This window comes from Actinia tenebrosa, unplaced genomic scaffold, assembly GCF_029948245.1.
Source record: "Actinia tenebrosa isolate PJP-AT-01 unplaced genomic scaffold, QUT_ActTen_1.0 PGA_scaffold0__85_contigs__length_37466705, whole genome shotgun sequence".
Classification (NCBI taxonomy): Eukaryota; Metazoa; Cnidaria; class Anthozoa; order Actiniaria; family Actiniidae; genus Actinia; species Actinia tenebrosa.
Window position 1 is genome coordinate 10,085,586 of NW_028292569.1, and position 19,915 is coordinate 10,105,500.

A 19,915-nucleotide genomic window follows, 5' to 3' on the forward strand; every position below is an offset into this window, starting at 1 on the left:
GATAATGCTATGCTATGGCCCCGGTGTAAGCCTTTTTCTCTATCTATGAGTTTACTGTCAGACCTTCCTTCCTTTTTCGTTTTTCAACCTTTGTTTTGTTTCTTCTCATTTCTTCTCAATTTCCCTTTCTACTAATCTCATTCTTTTTCTCTTTTTCTTTTTATCATTTCTATCTCGTTATTTTTTCTTTACTTTAGTCCCCCTATTTATCCCTCCCTGATTCCTTTTCTATCCCAACTCTCTATTTCAATTTCGTTTTTTCATTTACCTTTTAAATTTCTTTCCCATTTCAGTTCACTTTTCAAACCCTTTTCCTTCCCTTTGTTTCTATCATTCCCTTTTCTTTACTCTTTCTTTTTCTATCAATGTATTTTGTTTTCATTTTCTTCATTCAACAACAGTTCCTGTCTCTGTTATTGTTTTTCTTTTAAAATAGAGCTTAAATACAATTTTTTCGCCTGTCCATGCAAAACCCTTAACTAATAATAGTTCCTTGATACTAAAATGTCGCCTGATTAGAAGTATGATTCAGACTTTCCTTCCGGTTTGGACAGAAAATCATCTGGGAGCTAGCAAGTCTATCTAAGTACTCTTCAAAACCAGTTATCAGTAATTATTACACGTGCCTTTTCTTTCATGGGTTTTTAAAGATCGGGCTGATAAACAGACTTCATCAGTCACCATGAAACGGAAACCTTTCAAATGTAATGTTCATTGATAGCGACGCGTGGGTGCCGCCATCTTATTTTCGCGAACCTATTGTGTGGGTCAATCCAAGGGGCCTATGCAGACTAGAATGTTAATTTGTTGGTTTATTGATAGTTCTCCCTCGAAGGGTACTTGTGTTTAAAACGTTTTACGGATATAGTTATCTTGAGTTTAATACACTTTTCCATTTCCAGGGGCCTTCTCTCTCTCTCTCTCTCTCTCTCTCTCTCTCTCTCTCTCCTCTTTATTTCTCATACTCATGAATATTTAATGAGGATGAGGAGAAAACAAAGCAAATTACTACTGTGACGGTGGTTTGGAAATGTGTTCTTAATTTGCATTAAATTTCGTAAACCTTTTCTTTGATTTTCTCCAAGAAATATTCATGAGTTTGAGAAGTAGTTTGAAACACTTGAGAGATAGAGTTCTTCCTTTGATTTCCAAACACCTCAAAGTCAGTTGGCTGCGCCTCGTTTTTTCAACTCACTTTTCGGTGTTTGGAAATCGGAGGAAGAACTCTCTCGCGTGTTTGAAATATTATATCTCATTCCACTGAAGACTTTTTAAAGTCAAAACTCTGATTTTTATTTTAACTGACTACTGCAAAGAAAAAAGAAAAAAAAACCAATAAAAAGAAAAAGCTTTTCAGTAAAATTAAAACGTAAACTTTTGAAAGACTGCATTAAAAAGATGGGGTCACCATCTCGTTTTTTCGCTAGATGCTCTCCAAATATGTCAATTTATGGGTTTCTGAGTGAAACGCGGTAGCAACCGGAAGCTGTAGTCAAGGGACTTTTATTTATAGTTTAAAGTACTTTCATATAACAAAACGTACTTATAATTCAAAGTTTACTAGATAACCTATGCTATTAAATCCATCAAAGCCATTTGATGGCTATGATTCTTGGACTATCAGAGAAAAATGCAGGTATGTTCGCCTCTACAAACATCCAAAAATTGCACATGTCAACTATTCCCATCAAAATATTTCAAAATCTATCCAATAATCTTTCCTTTATATTTTGATATATAATGACGAGCTTCGCATTTATCAAAAATCTGAAATAAAAAATAGGATTCACCATTCTCGTTTTTGATTTATCTTGAACATCTCAAAATAGTCGAAAACTGACCCTTTTCCGAGTGGAGACTGGGGCGAGTCAGATGAAAATCGCAATTTCGCTACTCAAAAATGAGTAAAAAGTGAAAATTGGTTTTGAATATTTTTCTTATTTAGTTTCCGAAAGAAAAATGCCTAAACTTCGTTAGTTCCATGCTTTTAGTTGCATGCGAAGAAAAATGCGCAGTGCAAAACACTGAGGGAATTACCTTAAATTAAATCTTCGGCTTTTCTAAAACTAGTTACGGTTGGAGAATTTTGTTTTCATCAATTTACATTTTCCACCAGAAAAACATTATCTGAAGCTAGTGAGCATTACATGCGCAACATTTTAGTGGTTAAACGTCAATCACAAAGATAATTTATTCATCTCACATGAATTCTGAACCTGTTTAATGCGCTACAATTGTCAAAAGTGACAAACCTTGCATATATATACCGAATCCCTAAAACAATTTAGCGAGATTGCATAAACTATTGCATAAACTTTGACCCTTTTATGCATATATACAAGTACTGATATCAAAAGTATATCTACATTTATGGGATACCATCCCTGATAGCTTTTTTCGAGTTGTATATCACTAGGGCTTTGTGAAAACAATATCAGGAAAGATATCCACCTATACGTATACATGTTTACAAAAAGGTTGGATTTGAATATATATGCGTATATATAAGCAGTGACTAATATGACTATTAAAGAATGGTGTATAATAGCGCAGCACAGTCGTGACGTCATAAAAACGAAGACAAAGGCGAAATTCGGACAAACAAACTTACAAGTTTACTTTCAGCAGATAATTTCACAGCCGATCGCAGTTGATCTTAGTTTACATGGGTTATTATTGTAACTTTAAGTAAAAATAATAAAATCGGTTCGTATAATCATCGTAGCGGTTAAACAGAATGCAATGTTTGTCTGAATCTTTAAGCTATTTTTAGAATCAGTGCGCTGCGCTATTGGTGCAAACTTCGCTAATGAACCGAAACTGAAGCTATTCAAAAAAGCATCTAATATGTTATGCTGCAAAGGCATTTAGAAATGTTTTGGCGTAAGTGTTAGAGATTATTCGCTCATACGGCATATGTGAGTATAAAAAGCCATTCAGGAAAGCTCTCTTGTTCGTAATAACATAACTATTTCGTCTATCACTCTTCTTTCTCCTGAAAAATGCCAAATGACAGTGACAGTGACAGTGACAGTGCAGTGACAGTGACAGTGACAGTGACAGTGACAGCGATAGCAATAGCAATAGCGATAGAGATAGCGAATTGTACATTTTATGGTTATGCTAGGATTGGTATTGTTACAGTAGGCTTTAGAAAGTACAATATCGATCTGTGTAACATGGAACCTATTGTGGTTTATCTATCTGTATTGTACATTAGATGGTTAGACTACCATTGGTACTGTTACAGTAGGCTGTAGAAAGTACATCATCTGTGTAACATGGAACCTATTGTGGTTTATCTATCTGTATTGTACATTGGATGGTTAGACTACCATTGGTACTGTTACAGTAGGCTGTAGAAAGTACATCATCTGTGTAACATGGAACCTATTGTGGTTTATCTATACTAGCTGTATTTTACATTGGATGGTAATGCTATTATTTTCAAAGTCACAATAGCCTGAAGAATAAACTTCCTCTGTTTCAATAAACATGGGCCATCCAAATCTATCATTCTTTCGAAAGAGGCAAGTTGCATCACGAGATTTATCAGGATAATAAGAATCGTGGTTACGCAGTGTCACTCTGAGAAAAGATAAGAAGACAATGTTGTATTTAAGCAATAGAAAACTTTTTCCGTGTTTACATAGCCTGATAGCAACACGAGGGGAGGTTGGGAGAATTCGAGACAGTTATACAAACCCGAGACGTAGTCGAGGGTTTGCATAACTGTCGAGAATTCTTCCAACCCCCCGAGTGTTGCTATCAGGCTATGTAAACACAGAGAAAAAAGTTTTCTATTGCTTTTATAAAATAAATACTAAGGGAAAACATTACCACTTGCAAGAAAATAAATCTTTATTTGAATTTGATTCTCATATCAAAATACAAATTCTCCATAAATCACGAACTTCGATCGTTAGCCAATCAAATTTCGTGTAATAAACGCCAAGGAGGCAAATGTGAAGCGAGAAAGAATCGCTAGCTATTTTAAACATTTATCATTCTAAAACTTTAAAACAAATACAAAGAAATGTCCAAAGATTGAATAGAAATCTTAATAAAAGATTTCAGAATTGATTATCTTTACGAAAGTGGTCAAAAGTGGATAACAAGTGTCACTGTGAATGGAATTCTCGGTTGAAAGAAACGTGGTTTTGCTCAATTTGACAGCCAGAAAACATGGCAGCGAAGTTGATTGTTTCGTCTTGCCTCGAGAAGATATTTTGTGGAGCTGAAGAGCTATCGCTGGAAAAAGTTTGAAGCTGCTGACTGTTTCCTTGAAATACTTGTATTCCTTATCGGGCGGTGCATTTAAATCATGAGAAAGCACGTCGCTGAACAACCGCAGCTGTCCTGACGGAGGACGTGTGTTGTAGCTCCTGAGGGAATTCTCTTTGCGGTGACCAACGAGAGATTGTCATGATATTACGATCAGAAAGACCTGCATGAGACCATAGGGTTATGCCTGTGGCCCTGACACAAGTCAAAATTTGGAACTTTGTCTTCAAAATACATTTTTGGGGGCGTTTTTTTCCTCGAAAGAAACTGTAAATTTTTAATTTTTGAACTTGTACCGGGAAAACACGAAAGTTGTGACGTCACAACTGTGTTTACATACCCTCATGCAAACATGGCTATCAACCAATCACAGCGTGCGTACTATTTAATTTATTTTATAAAATGATTTAATATCATTGTCCCGTCTATAATGTAAACGTATGATCCCCCTTAGACATACATATATGTTTTACGGCCATTTGGCATACAGTGTATTTTGAGGACCACCTTATCCTGAATGACAAAGTGAGCCTTGTGAACACTTCAAGGATATATCAACTGTAAAACCGACGGCAACCCATTCACCATAGCAAAACTTAATTAAATTGGAAATAAATTTCAAATCCCCAGATTTACTTGAAGAACAAGGAGTTTATGGATCAAATTGTATGTCAGGGCCCGGTTGTACGAAGGGTGGATAGCGCTATCCGAGGGATAAATTAATTGCATAACATCATCGACTTATTCACTGGATAAGCCCCGGATTTATCCGCTGGATAGCGCTGTCCACCCTTCGTACGTACAACCGGGCCCTGGTAATTACATTTTAATTGCAGATTAATCTTTATATACGTCACCAATCGCCACCAATCTTATAATCAAATACGGCTGATAATTCGACATATGAAACACCCTTAAACTGATTCGTACATGATTCATTCCGTTAAAGCCAGGTACAAAATCTATTCTTCGAAAAAATATATATAACTGGTCCTGGTTAGCTGTTTACGTGACAGAGTACTGGTTAGCAACTAACTAACAGCACTATCAGGCTAAATATAATACTACTGGAACTTGAAACTTAAAACACTGCGTCAATCATTGTTAATCAGGTATTCAATCATTCAATTAAATTTCTATGTTCACTAGATGAAGTTCGTAAAACAACGGCCGATTGCGCTTTTGTTACTTCCTGTATATGCTAGCCTCCTGCGCAGCCGCTGTGAGGCGCTTCCGGCTTCCTTCATTCCCCCACTAGCGTCTGCTCCAACTTGAACAACGTTCCTTTCTACGAATTTAACCAATCAGAGATAGCCCCACAAAAGCTTGTGGGTGCGACCTTGGCCTTGGCCGTGTTTGACTTCGACATGTATGGATGAGTATGAGCAGCAGTAAGGGGGACTCGCGGTCAATGTCAAAGATTTACGGGTTTTACAGGCGGTTTAAGGAAGGCGCCGGCAGCGGGAATAAGCCGCGCGATAAGTCCTTACTGCTGCTAGTTGTCGAACCGCAAACGGAGGTTAAAATATCCTTTACATATAGATGGACACCATCACAAGCATTCGAAATAAAACTGTGCGCCGACTGCGAACTCAGGTGTTGGATCGCCTGGATGCGGACTTTGCCTTCACAACATTTATGGAGGGAGATACGGACGAGACGATGACAGAAGAAAGGGCTGAAAGAATAATTAACTTAATACCCGAAGGTAACTACCGGTTGGAGCTAACGTTCATAAAGTATTTAGACGGCGAGTGGATGATAGAAAAGGGGCGCAATCCTATCAGGGCGTCTGGTAAGAAGGACCTGTTTGTCTTAAACGAAAACACACGCCCGGGAGCATTGGTAGGAATAGACATGCTGTTCTACGAGGTTGCTTACCCGGTTACCGTAGTCATTTACGGTGCGTACGAGATAAAGACGCCAGACGTTAAGAAGTTGAAACCGATGCGACATCCCGGTAACTGCGTAGGGAAGTTAGTAAGAGAGTTCTTTGAAGACTCCTCTCGGGGCGGTAAACTGACTTTAAAGAGAAGAGAAGCCATCAGGAAATGGGAAAAAGATACTAATAGGACCGGAGGGTCGATAGACAACATCAAGAAGTTAGAAACGGCGCTGGAGAGGCGAATCCATGTGAAAGATATTACCGACGGCTTCATTTACTCCGGGACGCATAAGTACGGCGGCCGTGGTGCGCCTATCGTAATTTACCAACACAACGGGCATGCGTGGCGAGAACTTAGATTCCCACGAAAAAAAGAAACCAAGGTCTACAAGGAGTCGCCACTTGCAGATTTAATCCACGAGAACTCCGTTTGGCTAATGGATTCAGAAGGAAGTCAGTTTATGACGCAAGACGGTACTCTTTACCGCCCCGAAGTTGAACACCAGCGCATCCAAAGCGCGTGCGAGACCTTAGGAGAAGACTTCTCAGACGAAGTGCTTAGCTCCCGTAGTTTGGACTTTCTGGCTGCCAAGAAAAGAAACGGCTGGAAACCCACGCCGGCAGAGTTCAAAGACGTAGCCAAAGCATGCGTAGAACACGGCCACGGAGGCCTATGGAACATGGAGTACGACGAAGACGAATACGTGTCGCTGGATATGAAACATTGCTATCCTGCCAGTTTCAAAGGCCTCGGCGATTGTAAGGAATATTACGACCGTTACGGACATCCAGACTCCCAATTCTTCCGCGTTTCGTTAGACGGTCACTACGACGCCCCAGCAACTGGATTCGTACGATTAACGTCTTGGAAGTTGGCTAAAGACTTACATCCCATAATTTACGCGTGGTACGGGAAGCATCTACAAGAGAAAGAATGGATACCCGTACCTCTATTGAAGTTCTTTGAAGAGCGCCAGCTTTTAAAATACACGGCGCATGAAGCCATACTTTGTCATAGCGCCTTTACACAATGGCTCCCAGAGCACAACCCCACAGCGCGAATTGTTATAGGTAAATTCACACAGGGCGCTAAAGAAGGAGAAAAACATATGCAGCGACGCCTGATAACAGACGAAGGAGAGTTAAGCTTCCTTATTAAGCGCGCCCATGAACAAGGAACAATGGTGTCTGTGGAGAAATGGGACTACTTCATAGAAGGTCAGAAAGAACAGAAATGGAATGCATTGTGTTACTACCAAGACCATCGACCGCAATATTACCACCTGCGTGCGAGTATGTTAGCATATGCGCATATTAACCTTCTCGCGATGCTGCTGCGGTTCGACAAAGAGGACATCCCGCGCGTAGCCACGGATTCCCTATACGTGAAACCGCACGTCTTAGAAAAGATGCAAGAATTCTACACCGACGATGAATTAGCAGAAAGTGGCCAATGGCGCGTCAAAGACGAAGAAATAAAAGCCTGGAGAGAACGCGTAGAATATCACGGAGAAAATACTTGGGGCGTCGTAATGCCCACAATGAGGCCCATGCCAACCGTAAAGGACCCCATTTCCTACCAACGCTTCTCTTACCTTTACGGTACGGGAGGCAGCGGTAAGACTACGCGTGTGTTAGAACTCTTTCCGGCCTTAAAGGTGCTAACGCCAACGCATCGTTTGGAAAGAGAACTCTGCGAAATGGGCCACGACGCGCAGACCTACCACAGCTTCTTTCGTTGGAATGGCCAAAAGTGGGTACCAGAAGCCATCCACGACATACCTCCGGTGATACTTTGGGATGAGATTTGCACCGTACCTTTGGAAATCCTCAAAGAATTCGTAGACTTCCTCCGCGGGAAATGTCAAGTAATATTCGCCGGAGATCCATGCCAGCCTCCTCCAATAGCCGGAGAGATGCCCCACGAATGGCTAAAGGGGTTCGTAGACCATGCGGAGGAAATTAACACCGACTACCGCAGCAAGGATCAAGTAAGAAACCTGAAAGCGGAATTAAGGGGCCTTAGTGACGCCGAGCAATGCAAGACGCTGCGCAAACGCGTACGAGCGAAGAAATACGAAGACTTCCTTTACACGTGGCATCCAAAGGATCTGGTGCTGAGCAGCAAACGCGCAGCACAGTCTCGCATACAAAAGGATTTGCTAAATATACACCGAGAGCGCTTCCCTACGCATCCCGTACCTGTTTGTTATAAACCCCACGACACCCGCATGCAAAAAAGAGACGTCTGGGTACCTGGTACCGACATCCAACTGCAGAACGCAGTAACGCATGATAAAGCCTGGGTACCCATAGAAAAGGTGGAAAGAATTACCTCCCATCCAGACTGGCGCTTGGGTTATTGCATGACAGTCCATAGTGCGCAGGGGCTTACCATAAAAGAAACCTTATGGATCATAGACCAGCGGCTGTGTTGGAGCAACCTTATCTACACCGCCGTAAGTCGTGTGGAGTATGCCAAACAGTTAAAAAGAGCCTGGGGTCCGCAATTGCGCTACGATAAGACCCCAGAAGACGTAGCCAAAGAGAACATTGCTAAGAAACTCCTTCGCTACAAGCGGCACGACGAAGAAAAAAATATGACGTTCGACCTATGCGTGGACGACGTCTATAAGAAAGGGGCAAGGTGTGCCAAATGTAACATACCTCTACTATGGAGGTTTGACCCGAATGACGATCAACAGTTCTCCGTGGATCGTATCAACAACAAGCGCGGCCATTGCAGAGGCAACGTAAGACTGACATGCCTAGAGTGTAATCGGGCGCGTGGAGCAGCACTACTCTGAGTCTTTGGGGACTATGAGCAGCTCTTCCATGACAAATCCACGACTCGGGCCATTTAGGTAATACAACACGGGTTGCCCTTCCTTGGTGACGGACTTTGAAATCTCATAGGTTTCCAAAGACCAGTTAGGATCCGTGGCTCTCTTGCTGCCACCTTCGAGTTCCCCCGGCTGATAGAGGTATCTGACCACTATGTCGCGGGGTAGCTTTTTTTCCTTCAGTCCGACCGCCCTCGAACTTCTGACGTAGGACTTGTGTTCCACGTGTTTCTTTTTTATGGCATCCTTGGGTTTCATTCCCGTAGCCCTGGCCGCCTCGTTGTTCAAAGCCGCGACGACCTGGGGGAGCCTCTGGGTCCATTCCCTGTTGCGTTTGGAGGGATCTTCCAGCTCTTTCCAATACTGGTACCCAAAGAGACGCTCGGCCAGGGTCTTATTGAATCTTTCGACAATGCTTTGACCCCTGTGGTACTCTGCCTCGGCTCTCCTAATTTTAGTGTCGTGGTCTTTCAGGGTTTTGGTAACCACGCCCATAAACTCTGTCCCCGCATCCACTTGCAGCAGCTTAGGCCATTTCAAGACGCGCTTATAAATCCTACCTAGGGCTTCTGCGACTTCCCCAGAATCCTTGCTGGTTATGGGTTCGGCGTCCTTGTATCTGCTTGCGATATCGACTACGGTCAAAGCGTATCTATAGGTCTTTTTTCTCACCTTGTCGTGCGGCAAGAAAAGCAAATCCGCCTGATGAACTTCATTGGGGGTATTTACGGTAAAGCTGGGCCTGGGAATGTACTTGGGCACGGGAAGATAAACCTGCCAGAGGGTTTGTTTTCTTAGCCAGTTCTTAGCCGTTTCATCTGATACCCTGGCCGCGGTCGCGAGTTTCTTGATGGCCGACGCTCCTTTCCAATAGCCTTCAGGCCCATAGTAAATCCTCTTGAGTTTGTCCTCTACGCGGCCCATTATATGAATTCCAAAACAAGATTGATCTTTCGCCCGTTGAAATCCGCCGTCTTTCCGTCCACCTTAATGGCGATGTTTATGCTTTCTACCAAATTAGACAAGTCATAGCTCAAAGAAATGGGAGTGTATTCTTCTGGGTCAAATGGATTACCTTTGGGCAGAAACTTGGACATAAGAGAAGACTTTTCTCCATTGTTGTAACTATGGACCAAGTCGCAATAGACTTCGTAAGAGGATGCGACTTTCCATTTCACAGGTATGGCTGTGTCGGTAATTGTCTTGCCCGAGGCACATAATAAAGATCCCAATGGGTCAGACTTTCCAAAAGTTACTGAATAGTTTGGCATATTATGTTTGAAGGTCATTTCGTGCGGCAATCCTGTGGTGAGCGTATAACCGTGTTTTGCTAATTCCTTAGCAAGGGTGATTGGTGTGTAATGTCCATCGGGCAGCAATACGCCTTGATAATTGCCGCCGCCTTTATGCTCAGTGACCAAGGCATTGACTAAATTATACCAAGAATTGTACAAAGAGCAACTAACCAGCCGAACCTTATGGGCTTTAATGGGGGGATTCAAATAAGTGGTAAAGTTATTCTTGTCGCTTTCCAAAAAGACGATCATATATTTCAGGAAACACAGTTTCCTTCGTTAGAGCAGATACGCCAAAGCTACGCCTCCGGCCAGCCCTGCGACTCCTACGAAGACCAACTCATTGTCTTTTTGTTTCTTAGAAGGCTGATAGTAATTCTTAAACTGAGGCCTTTTTAACCCCGTTAATGCCGCGGGGTGTGCTTGCGCATAGAGCTTAAAGGCGTAGTCTGTATTTTCGAAGTTCTTATCCGCCTGCATTTTGTCTTGGTAATTCTTATCCAACCAATCCCTGTAAGCTTGTCTTTTTTCATTCCAAGCTGCCACGTCTCGCTGATATTTCTCCAGCGCTAAATCATGCCTTTTCCTTTCGGCGGCCAAATCTCCGCTGCGATCACCTCTAACTAATCTATCTAAATACTGACCACCATAATTAGCTCCAGTGAATGCTAAAGCTGCAATAACTCCACCTGCGACCACGCTAGCCATTATATATTAGAAAATCACAGGGATTTTCGCGAGTTATGTCGTTGGCAGGTACTTTTCCTTCCGTAGGTAATCCTTTACCATGATAGCCCCGCCTACGGCAGCGGTCATCTTAGCAAAATTAGCGAAGCTCTTGCTTGGGTCTTCAGTAAAGTCTTCTTTGAGCACTTTCTTACCTACCCAACCAATACCCGCAACAATAGAAGTAATGATAGCTGCTTCTTCAACAGTTTTCAATAACGCGGTTGACATTATATTACAAAGCAAGAAGGTTATTACTCCATTTCAGGGATCTTACTTTTTCTAACAGCCGGTTCCACAGGTGCGTGCACGGGCGCGTGATATGTTGGTGGTTCTACTTTTGGCTTCGTAGCCCGCCATTGTAAGTAAAGGCTGCCTGCTGCTATAGCAACTCCTAACGCGCCAGTAGGCGGGGCTATCATGGTAAAGGATTACCTACGGAAGGAAAAGTACCTGCCAACGACATAACTCGCGAAAATCCCTGTGATTTTCTAATATATAATGGCTAGCGTGGTCGCAGGTGGAGTTATTGCAGCTTTAGCATTCACTGGAGCTAATTATGGTGGTCAGTATTTAGATAGATTAGTTAGAGGTGATCGCAGCGGAGATTTGGCCGCCGAAAGGGAAAGGCATGATTTAGCGCTGGAGAAATATCAGCGAGACGTGGCAGCTTGGAATGAAAAAAGACAAGCTTACAGGGATTGGTTGGATAAGAATTACCAAGACAAAATGCAGGCGGATAAGAACTTCGAAAATACAGACTACGCCTTTAAGCTCTATGCGCAAGCACACCCCGCGGCATTAACGGGGTTAAAAAGGCCTCAGTTTAAGAATTACTATCAGCCTTCTAAGAAACAAAAAGACAATGAGTTGGTCTTCGTAGGAGTCGCAGGGCTGGCCGGAGGCGTAGCTTTGGCGTATCTGCTCTAACGAAGGAAACTGTGTTTCCTGAAATATATGATCGTCTTTTTGGAAAGCGACAAGAATAACTTTACCACTTATTTGAATCCCCCCATTAAAGCCCATAAGGTTCGGCTGGTTAGTTGCTCTTTGTACAATTCTTGGTATAATTTAGTCAATGCCTTGGTCACTGAGCATAAAGGCGGCGGCAATTATCAAGGCGTATTGCTGCCCGATGGACATTACACACCAATCACCCTTGCTAAGGAATTAGCAAAACACGGTTATACGCTCACCACAGGATTGCCGCACGAAATGACCTTCAAACATAATATGCCAAACTATTCAGTAACTTTTGGAAAGTCTGACCCATTGGGATCTTTATTATGTGCCTCGGGCAAGACAATTACCGACACAGCCATACCTGTGAAATGGAAAGTCGCATCCTCTTACGAAGTCTATTGCGACTTGGTCCATAGTTACAACAATGGAGAAAAGTCTTCTCTTATGTCCAAGTTTCTGCCCAAAGGTAATCCATTTGACCCAGAAGAATACACTCCCATTTCTTTGAGCTATGACTTGTCTAATTTGGTAGAAAGCATAAACATCGCCATTAAGGTGGACGGAAAGACGGCGGATTTCAACGGGCGAAAGATCAATCTTGTTTTGGAATTCATATAATGGGCCGCGTAGAGGACAAACTCAAGAGGATTTACTATGGGCCTGAAGGCTATTGGAAAGGAGCGTCGGCCATCAAGAAACTCGCGACCGCGGCCAGGGTATCAGATGAAACGGCTAAGAACTGGCTAAGAAAACAAACCCTCTGGCAGGTTTATCTTCCCGTGCCCAAGTACATTCCCAGGCCCAGCTTTACCGTAAATACCCCCAATGAAGTTCATCAGGCGGATTTGCTTTTCTTGCCGCACGACAAGGTGAGAAAAAAGACCTATAGATACGCTTTGACCGTAGTCGATATCGCAAGCAGATACAAGGACGCCGAACCCATAACCAGCAAGGATTCTGGGGAAGTCGCAGAAGCCCTAGGTAGGATTTATAAGCGCGTCTTGAAATGGCCTAAGCTGCTGCAAGTGGATGCGGGGACAGAGTTTATGGGCGTGGTTACCAAAACCCTGAAAGACCACGACACTAAAATTAGGAGAGCCGAGGCAGAGTACCACAGGGGTCAAAGCATTGTCGAAAGATTCAATAAGACCCTGGCCGAGCGTCTCTTTGGGTACCAGTATTGGAAAGAGCTGGAAGATCCCTCCAAACGCAACAGGGAATGGACCCAGAGGCTCCCCCAGGTCGTCGCGGCTTTGAACAACGAGGCGGCCAGGGCTACGGGAATGAAACCCAAGGATGCCATAAAAAAGAAACACGTGGAACACAAGTCCTACGTCAGAAGTTCGAGGGCGGTCGGACTGAAGGAAAAAAAGCTACCCCGCGACATAGTGGTCAGATACCTCTATCAGCCGGGGGAACTCGAAGGTGGCAGCAAGAGAGCCACGGATCCTAACTGGTCTTTGGAAACCTATGAGATTTCAAAGTCCGTCACCAAGGAAGGGCAACCCGTGTTGTATTACCTAAATGGCCCGAGTCGTGGATTTGTCATGGAAGAGCTGCTCATAGTCCCCAAAGACTCAGAGTAGTGCTGCTCCACGCGCCCGATTACACTCTAGGCATGTCAGTCTTACGTTGCCTCTGCAATGGCCGCGCTTGTTGTTGATACGATCCACGGAGAACTGTTGATCGTCATTCGGGTCAAACCTCCATAGTAGAGGTATGTTACATTTGGCACACCTTGCCCCTTTCTTATAGACGTCGTCCACGCATAGGTCGAACGTCATATTTTTTTCTTCGTCGTGCCGCTTGTAGCGAAGGAGTTTCTTAGCAATGTTCTCTTTGGCTACGTCTTCTGGGGTCTTATCGTAGCGCAATTGCGGACCCCAGGCTCTTTTTAACTGTTTGGCATACTCCACACGACTTACGGCGGTGTAGATAAGGTTGCTCCAACACAGCCGCTGGTCTATGATCCATAAGGTTTCTTTTATGGTAAGCCCCTGCGCACTATGGACTGTCATGCAATAACCCAAGCGCCAGTCTGGATGGGAGGTAATTCTTTCCACCTTTTCTATGGGTACCCAGGCTTTATCATGCGTTACTGCGTTCTGCAGTTGGATGTCGGTACCAGGTACCCAGACGTCTCTTTTTTGCATGCGGGTGTCGTGGGGTTTATAACAAACAGGTACGGGATGCGTAGGGAAGCGCTCTCGGTGTATATTTAGCAAATCCTTTTGTATGCGAGACTGTGCTGCGCGTTTGCTGCTCAGCACCAGATCCTTTGGATGCCACGTGTAAAGGAAGTCTTCGTATTTCTTCGCTCGTACGCGTTTGCGCAGCGTCTTGCATTGCTCGGCGTCACTAAGGCCCCTTAATTCCGCTTTCAGGTTTCTTACTTGATCCTTGCTGCGGTAGTCGGTGTTAATTTCCTCCGCATGGTCTACGAACCCCTTTAGCCATTCGTGGGGCATCTCTCCGGCTATTGGAGGAGGCTGGCATGGATCTCCGGCGAATATTACTTGACATTTCCCGCGGAGGAAGTCTACGAATTCTTTGAGGATTTCCAAAGGTACGGTGCAAATCTCATCCCAAAGTATCACCGGAGGTATGTCGTGGATGGCTTCTGGTACCCACTTTTGGCCATTCCAACGAAAGAAGCTGTGGTAGGTCTGCGCGTCGTGGCCCATTTCGCAGAGTTCTCTTTCCAAACGATGCGTTGGCGTTAGCACCTTTAAGGCCGGAAAGAGTTCTAACACACGCGTAGTCTTACCGCTGCCTCCCGTACCGTAAAGGTAAGAGAAGCGTTGGTAGGAAATGGGGTCCTTTACGGTTGGCATGGGCCTCATTGTGGGCATTACGACGCCCCAAGTATTTTCTCCGTGATATTCTACGCGTTCTCTCCAGGCTTTTATTTCTTCGTCTTTGACGCGCCATTGGCCACTTTCTGCTAATTCATCGTCGGTGTAGAATTCTTGCATCTTTTCTAAGACGTGCGGTTTCACGTATAGGGAATCCGTGGCTACGCGCGGGATGTCCTCTTTGTCGAACCGCAGCAGCATCGCGAGAAGGTTAATATGCGCATATGCTAACATACTCGCACGCAGGTGGTAATATTGCGGTCGATGGTCTTGGTAGTAACACAATGCATTCCATTTCTGTTCTTTCTGACCTTCTATGAAGTAGTCCCATTTCTCCACAGACACCATTGTTCCTTGTTCATGGGCGCGCTTAATAAGGAAGCTTAACTCTCCTTCGTCTGTTATCAGGCGTCGCTGCATATGTTTTTCTCCTTCTTTAGCGCCCTGTGTGAATTTACCTATAACAATTCGCGCTGTGGGGTTGTGCTCTGGGAGCCATTGTGTAAAGGCGCTATGACAAAGTATGGCTTCATGCGCCGTGTATTTTAAAAGCTGGCGCTCTTCAAAGAACTTCAATAGAGGTACGGGTATCCATTCTTTCTCTTGTAGATGCTTCCCGTACCACGCGTAAATTATGGGATGTAAGTCTTTAGCCAACTTCCAAGACGTTAATCGTACGAATCCAGTTGCTGGGGCGTCGTAGTGACCGTCTAACGAAACGCGGAAGAATTGGGAGTCTGGATGTCCGTAACGGTCGTAATATTCCTTACAATCGCCGAGGCCTTTGAAACTGGCAGGATAGCAATGTTTCATATCCAGCGACACGTATTCGTCTTCGTCGTACTCCATGTTCCATAGGCCTCCGTGGCCGTGTTCTACGCATGCTTTGGCTACGTCTTTGAACTCTGCCGGCGTGGGTTTCCAGCCGTTTCTTTTCTTGGCAGCCAGAAAGTCCAAACTACGGGAGCTAAGCACTTCGTCTGAGAAGTCTTCTCCTAAGGTCTCGCACGCGCTTTGGATGCGCTGGTGTTCAACTTCGGGGCGGTAAAGAGTACCGTCTTGCGTCATAAACTGACTTCCTTCTGAATCCATTAGCCAAACGGAGTTCTCGTGGATTAAATCTGCAAGTGGCGACTCCTTGTAGACCTTGGTTTCTTTTTTTCGTGGGAATCTAAGTTCTCGCCACGCATGCCCGTTGTGTTGGTAAATTACGATAGGCGCACCACGGCCGCCGTACTTATGCGTCCCGGAGTAAATGAAGCCGTCGGTAATATCTTTCACATGGATTCGCCTCTCCAGCGCCGTTTCTAACTTCTTGATGTTGTCTATCGACCCTCCGGTCCTATTAGTATCTTTTTCCCATTTCCTGATGGCTTCTCTTCTCTTTAAAGTCAGTTTACCGCCCCGAGAGGAGTCTTCAAAGAACTCTCTTACTAACTTCCCTACGCAGTTACCGGGGTGTCGCATCGGTTTCAACTTCTTAACGTCTGGCGTCTTTATCTCGTACGCACCGTAAATGACTACGGTAACCGGGTAAGCAACCTCGTAGAACAGCATGTCTATTCCTACCAATGCTCCCGGGCGTGTGTTTTCGTTTAAGACAAACAGGTCCTTCTTACCAGACGCCCTGATAGGATTGCGCCCCTTTTCTATCATCCACTCGCCGTCTAAATACTTTATGAACGTTAGCTCCAACCGGTAGTTACCTTCGGGTATTAAGTTAATTATTCTTTCAGCCCTTTCTTCTGTCATCGTCTCGTCCGTATCTCCCTCCATAAATGTTGTGAAGGCAAAGTCCGCATCCAGGCGATCCAACACCTGAGTTCGCAGTCGGCGCACAGTTTTATTTCGAATGCTTGTGATGGTGTCCATCTATATGTAAAGGATATTTTAACCTCCGTTTGCGGTTCGACAACTAGCAGCAGTAAGGACTTATCGCGCGGCTTATTCCCGCTGCCGGCGCCTTCCTTAAACCGCCTGTAAAACCCGTAAATCTTTGACATTGACCGCGAGTCCCCCTTACTGCTGCTGTATGATAGAAAAGTAAGCCATAAAAAAGGCCATAGATACCACAATTCCAAATTCCAGAAAAGAAAGAGGCTTTTGTGAATCTTCCCACCGATTCAGGAAAATCACTAGTTTTTCAGGCTTAAAAGAGAAAGTAAATTTGATCAATGAACTCGTGGCATACAAACGTCTATGTGACTAAGTGAGGTTGAAAACAAAGAATGAGTAGAGGCCGGACAGTCTGCAGTTGTATATGCAGGCCCGTAGCATGGTGAAAAATTCATGTATTCTATGTATTCTGTCTCCCACATGGATAAGACCTCAAAACTAGAGGCTATTTTTGGATTGCTGACGATATTTTTTTACTGCTAATATATAAATATCAGTTTGAAAAAGATTTACATATATAAGATTTACATATATATTACATATATTTATATATTTACATATATTTATATATTTACATATATTTATATATTTACATATATTTTTATATTTTTATATATTTTAAATGTAAACATTTAAAAGAAAAACATTGAAACTTTTCCTTAATAAGTCAAGTGCATTTTAACATTTTAAAGAAATGCTCGTCAAAATGGGACTGTTTAGTTAATGAAATGTTATTTACTGAAACCCAGTTTAAATGTGCAAAGTGACTCTATTCGGGCTAAAGTATTTTATTAGTGTTTTTTTATTTTTCTTTCTTTGTTCGTCATGTTATCATAGTTTTTCGTTTTCACACCTTTTTATACTCATTATTATTCATGTATATAAGTCAACGTTTTCTTAGCTTTAACACTTGATAATGACGTTCTGTTAACATCGTAACGTCAGGTTATATTAGGTTTTTTAGTAAAGTTTTATCGCTGAATTTTATCTTAAAATGCTACAAAAAGCCGCTTCTTATCCAGATTTACATATCACCTAGCAATTTGATTGGCTAATAGAAATCGAAGTAGAAAGGAATGTTGTTCGAGTTGATTCAGACGCTAGTGGGGGAATTACGGGAACCTGAAGCGCCTCACAGCGGCTGTGCAGGAGGATAGTGTATGCGGTATTACTAATAATAGGGCAAATTGAAAAAAAAAAAAACGTTTTACAGTCATTTTTATCATGCGAGACAGGTCGTATTCCGTGCATGAGGGTAAACACTTTAAACCAGAGAGCACGGCTAAATGAGTGGTTTGAAATCGTTGTAATAATGCATATATACGACTACCCACCTGAAAAATACAGATATTTCATCATTGTCTAGCACTACCATACTATAGTCATGGGTTGGAACTTCGACATGTAGATATATTGCCAAGTATCCTCGATTATCTCTTTCTCCATTAGGATATATCTGCAAATACCAACAGCAACCGCACAACCAGAACGTAGGACTTCTGAAGTAATGCAGATTCCGTTTCTTGACCTGGAGTTTGAGATCATGTATGGTCCAAGTGTAGGTATCGGGAATTTCAGCTTTAATTTGCTCAAGACGTTTCTTAGGAAGCAATAAAAAACAAAGCATTCAAAATGACTATATTATTCAAATTAACCATTAGATTCCCTTAATGATCTGATTCCGCTTGACTCGACTCTTTTTAACAAATCGTTCATAGAGTTCATTGACTGTTTTCTTATTGATCATAGAGTGACGTTTTCAAAATGTTCAAAACTCAAGTGGAACCACGATTGCAGCGACGTCATCTTTGTTCAATAAGAGGACAGACAATGAAAATCTATAAGCGATTTGTTTTTCTTAAACAATAAAATAAACTGAAACATCTAAAAACAAGGAAAAAGTTTAAAAGAAAAACGTTTCGAGCGAGCAATCCGTCATCTGTCCACTTATTGATCATAAGAGGCATGTCAGCCATCAGATTGCGAGAATACGCTTAGCAAATAGAGGTTCCTTTTTTATGGTTTGTACTCTTATCGAACATGGAATGACGTCTGCATGTAATTCAAACTCGACCCAAACTCAAACCACAAGCGCAGCGAGTAGCGGTTTCACTGCAATGACTGGATCATATACTAACGCCATTCCTTGTTCGATAAGAGTACACTCCATAGAAAAGGTACCTCGAGTTGTTTTCTACCAAAAAAAAAATCACTAGCGCGCATTTTTTCGACTTTTCTTTAGTGATCAAAAGACCAACGAAAAGAGCGCGCGCTCGTTGACGTCAGCTTATTGATCTGTCCTTTTGCAGATGATAAAAAAATAACCAATCGTCACGCGATAAATTAACAGTTCGTGGTAAAATCTGTTATTGTAAAAATAGGATTTACTATGGAGGTTAATTTGCCATGGTTTACGCACCGCCATCAGCCCGCGAACAACAATACCACTATTTACAATGCCGTGCACTGATCGAGACGATGTAGTTACATGTTAGATTAATAGGCAGATATTCCACGAAAATTCGTTCAAAAATGTTTTTCGACTTGTCTCCATTTTAGTCTGTATGATAAGACTAGAAATGCTATTCAACTTACCGTATTTACTCGAATAAGCGCCCCGCGGCGCTTATTAAATTTTTCACGTCTAAAACGGGGCGCTTATTGGGGGGAGGCGTTTATTTGGGGGAGGCGCTTATTGGGGGGAGGCGCTTATTGGGGGAGGCGCTTATTGGGGGGAGGCGCTAATTCGGGGGAGGCGCTTATTGGGGGGAGGCGCTAATTCGGGGGAGGCGCTTATTCGGGGGAGGCGTTTATTCGGGGGAGGCGCTAATTCGGGGGAGGCGCTTATTGGGGGGAGGCGCTTATTGGGGGGAGGCGCTTATTGGGGGGAGGCGCTTATTGGGGGGAGGCGCTTATTGGGGGAGGCGCTTATTGGGGGAGGCGCTTATTGGGGGGAGGCGCTAATTCGGGGGAGGCGCTTATTGGGGGGAGGCGCTAATTCGGGGAAGGCGCTTATTCGGGGGAGGCGTTTATTCGGGGGAGGCGCTAATTCGGGGGAGGCGCTTATTGGGGGGAGGCGCTTATTGGGGGGAGGCGCTTATTGGGGGAGGCGCTTATTAGGGGGAGGCGCTAATTCGGGGGAGGCGCTTATTAATTTGTTTTGTCTAA

At 43.4% G+C, this 19,915-nt stretch overlaps 1 protein-coding gene across 2 annotated transcripts in view; it reads right to left on the bottom strand.

Annotated features, from left to right (window-relative positions):
- Positions 1 to 533: 533 nt before the first annotated feature.
- LOC148913428 (TNF receptor-associated factor 4-like) overlaps positions 534 to 19,915 on the bottom strand; it is a 28,366-nt gene continuing 8,984 nt past the window's right edge. The window contains exons 5-6 of one of the 2 annotated variants that reach the window (XM_089029671.1): positions 18,082 to 18,347; positions 534 to 3,588 (exon numbers count right to left, since the gene is read on the bottom strand). In XM_089029671.1, coding sequence (XP_088885797.1) covers positions 3,405 to 3,588; positions 18,082 to 18,347 — 450 coding nt within the window. In that variant the 3' untranslated portion in view covers positions 534 to 3,404. Of the gene's footprint in view, positions 3,589 to 3,896; positions 4,448 to 18,081; positions 18,348 to 19,915 lie in introns of those variants that run through there. The other variant, XM_089029680.1, reaches the window with a different exon arrangement.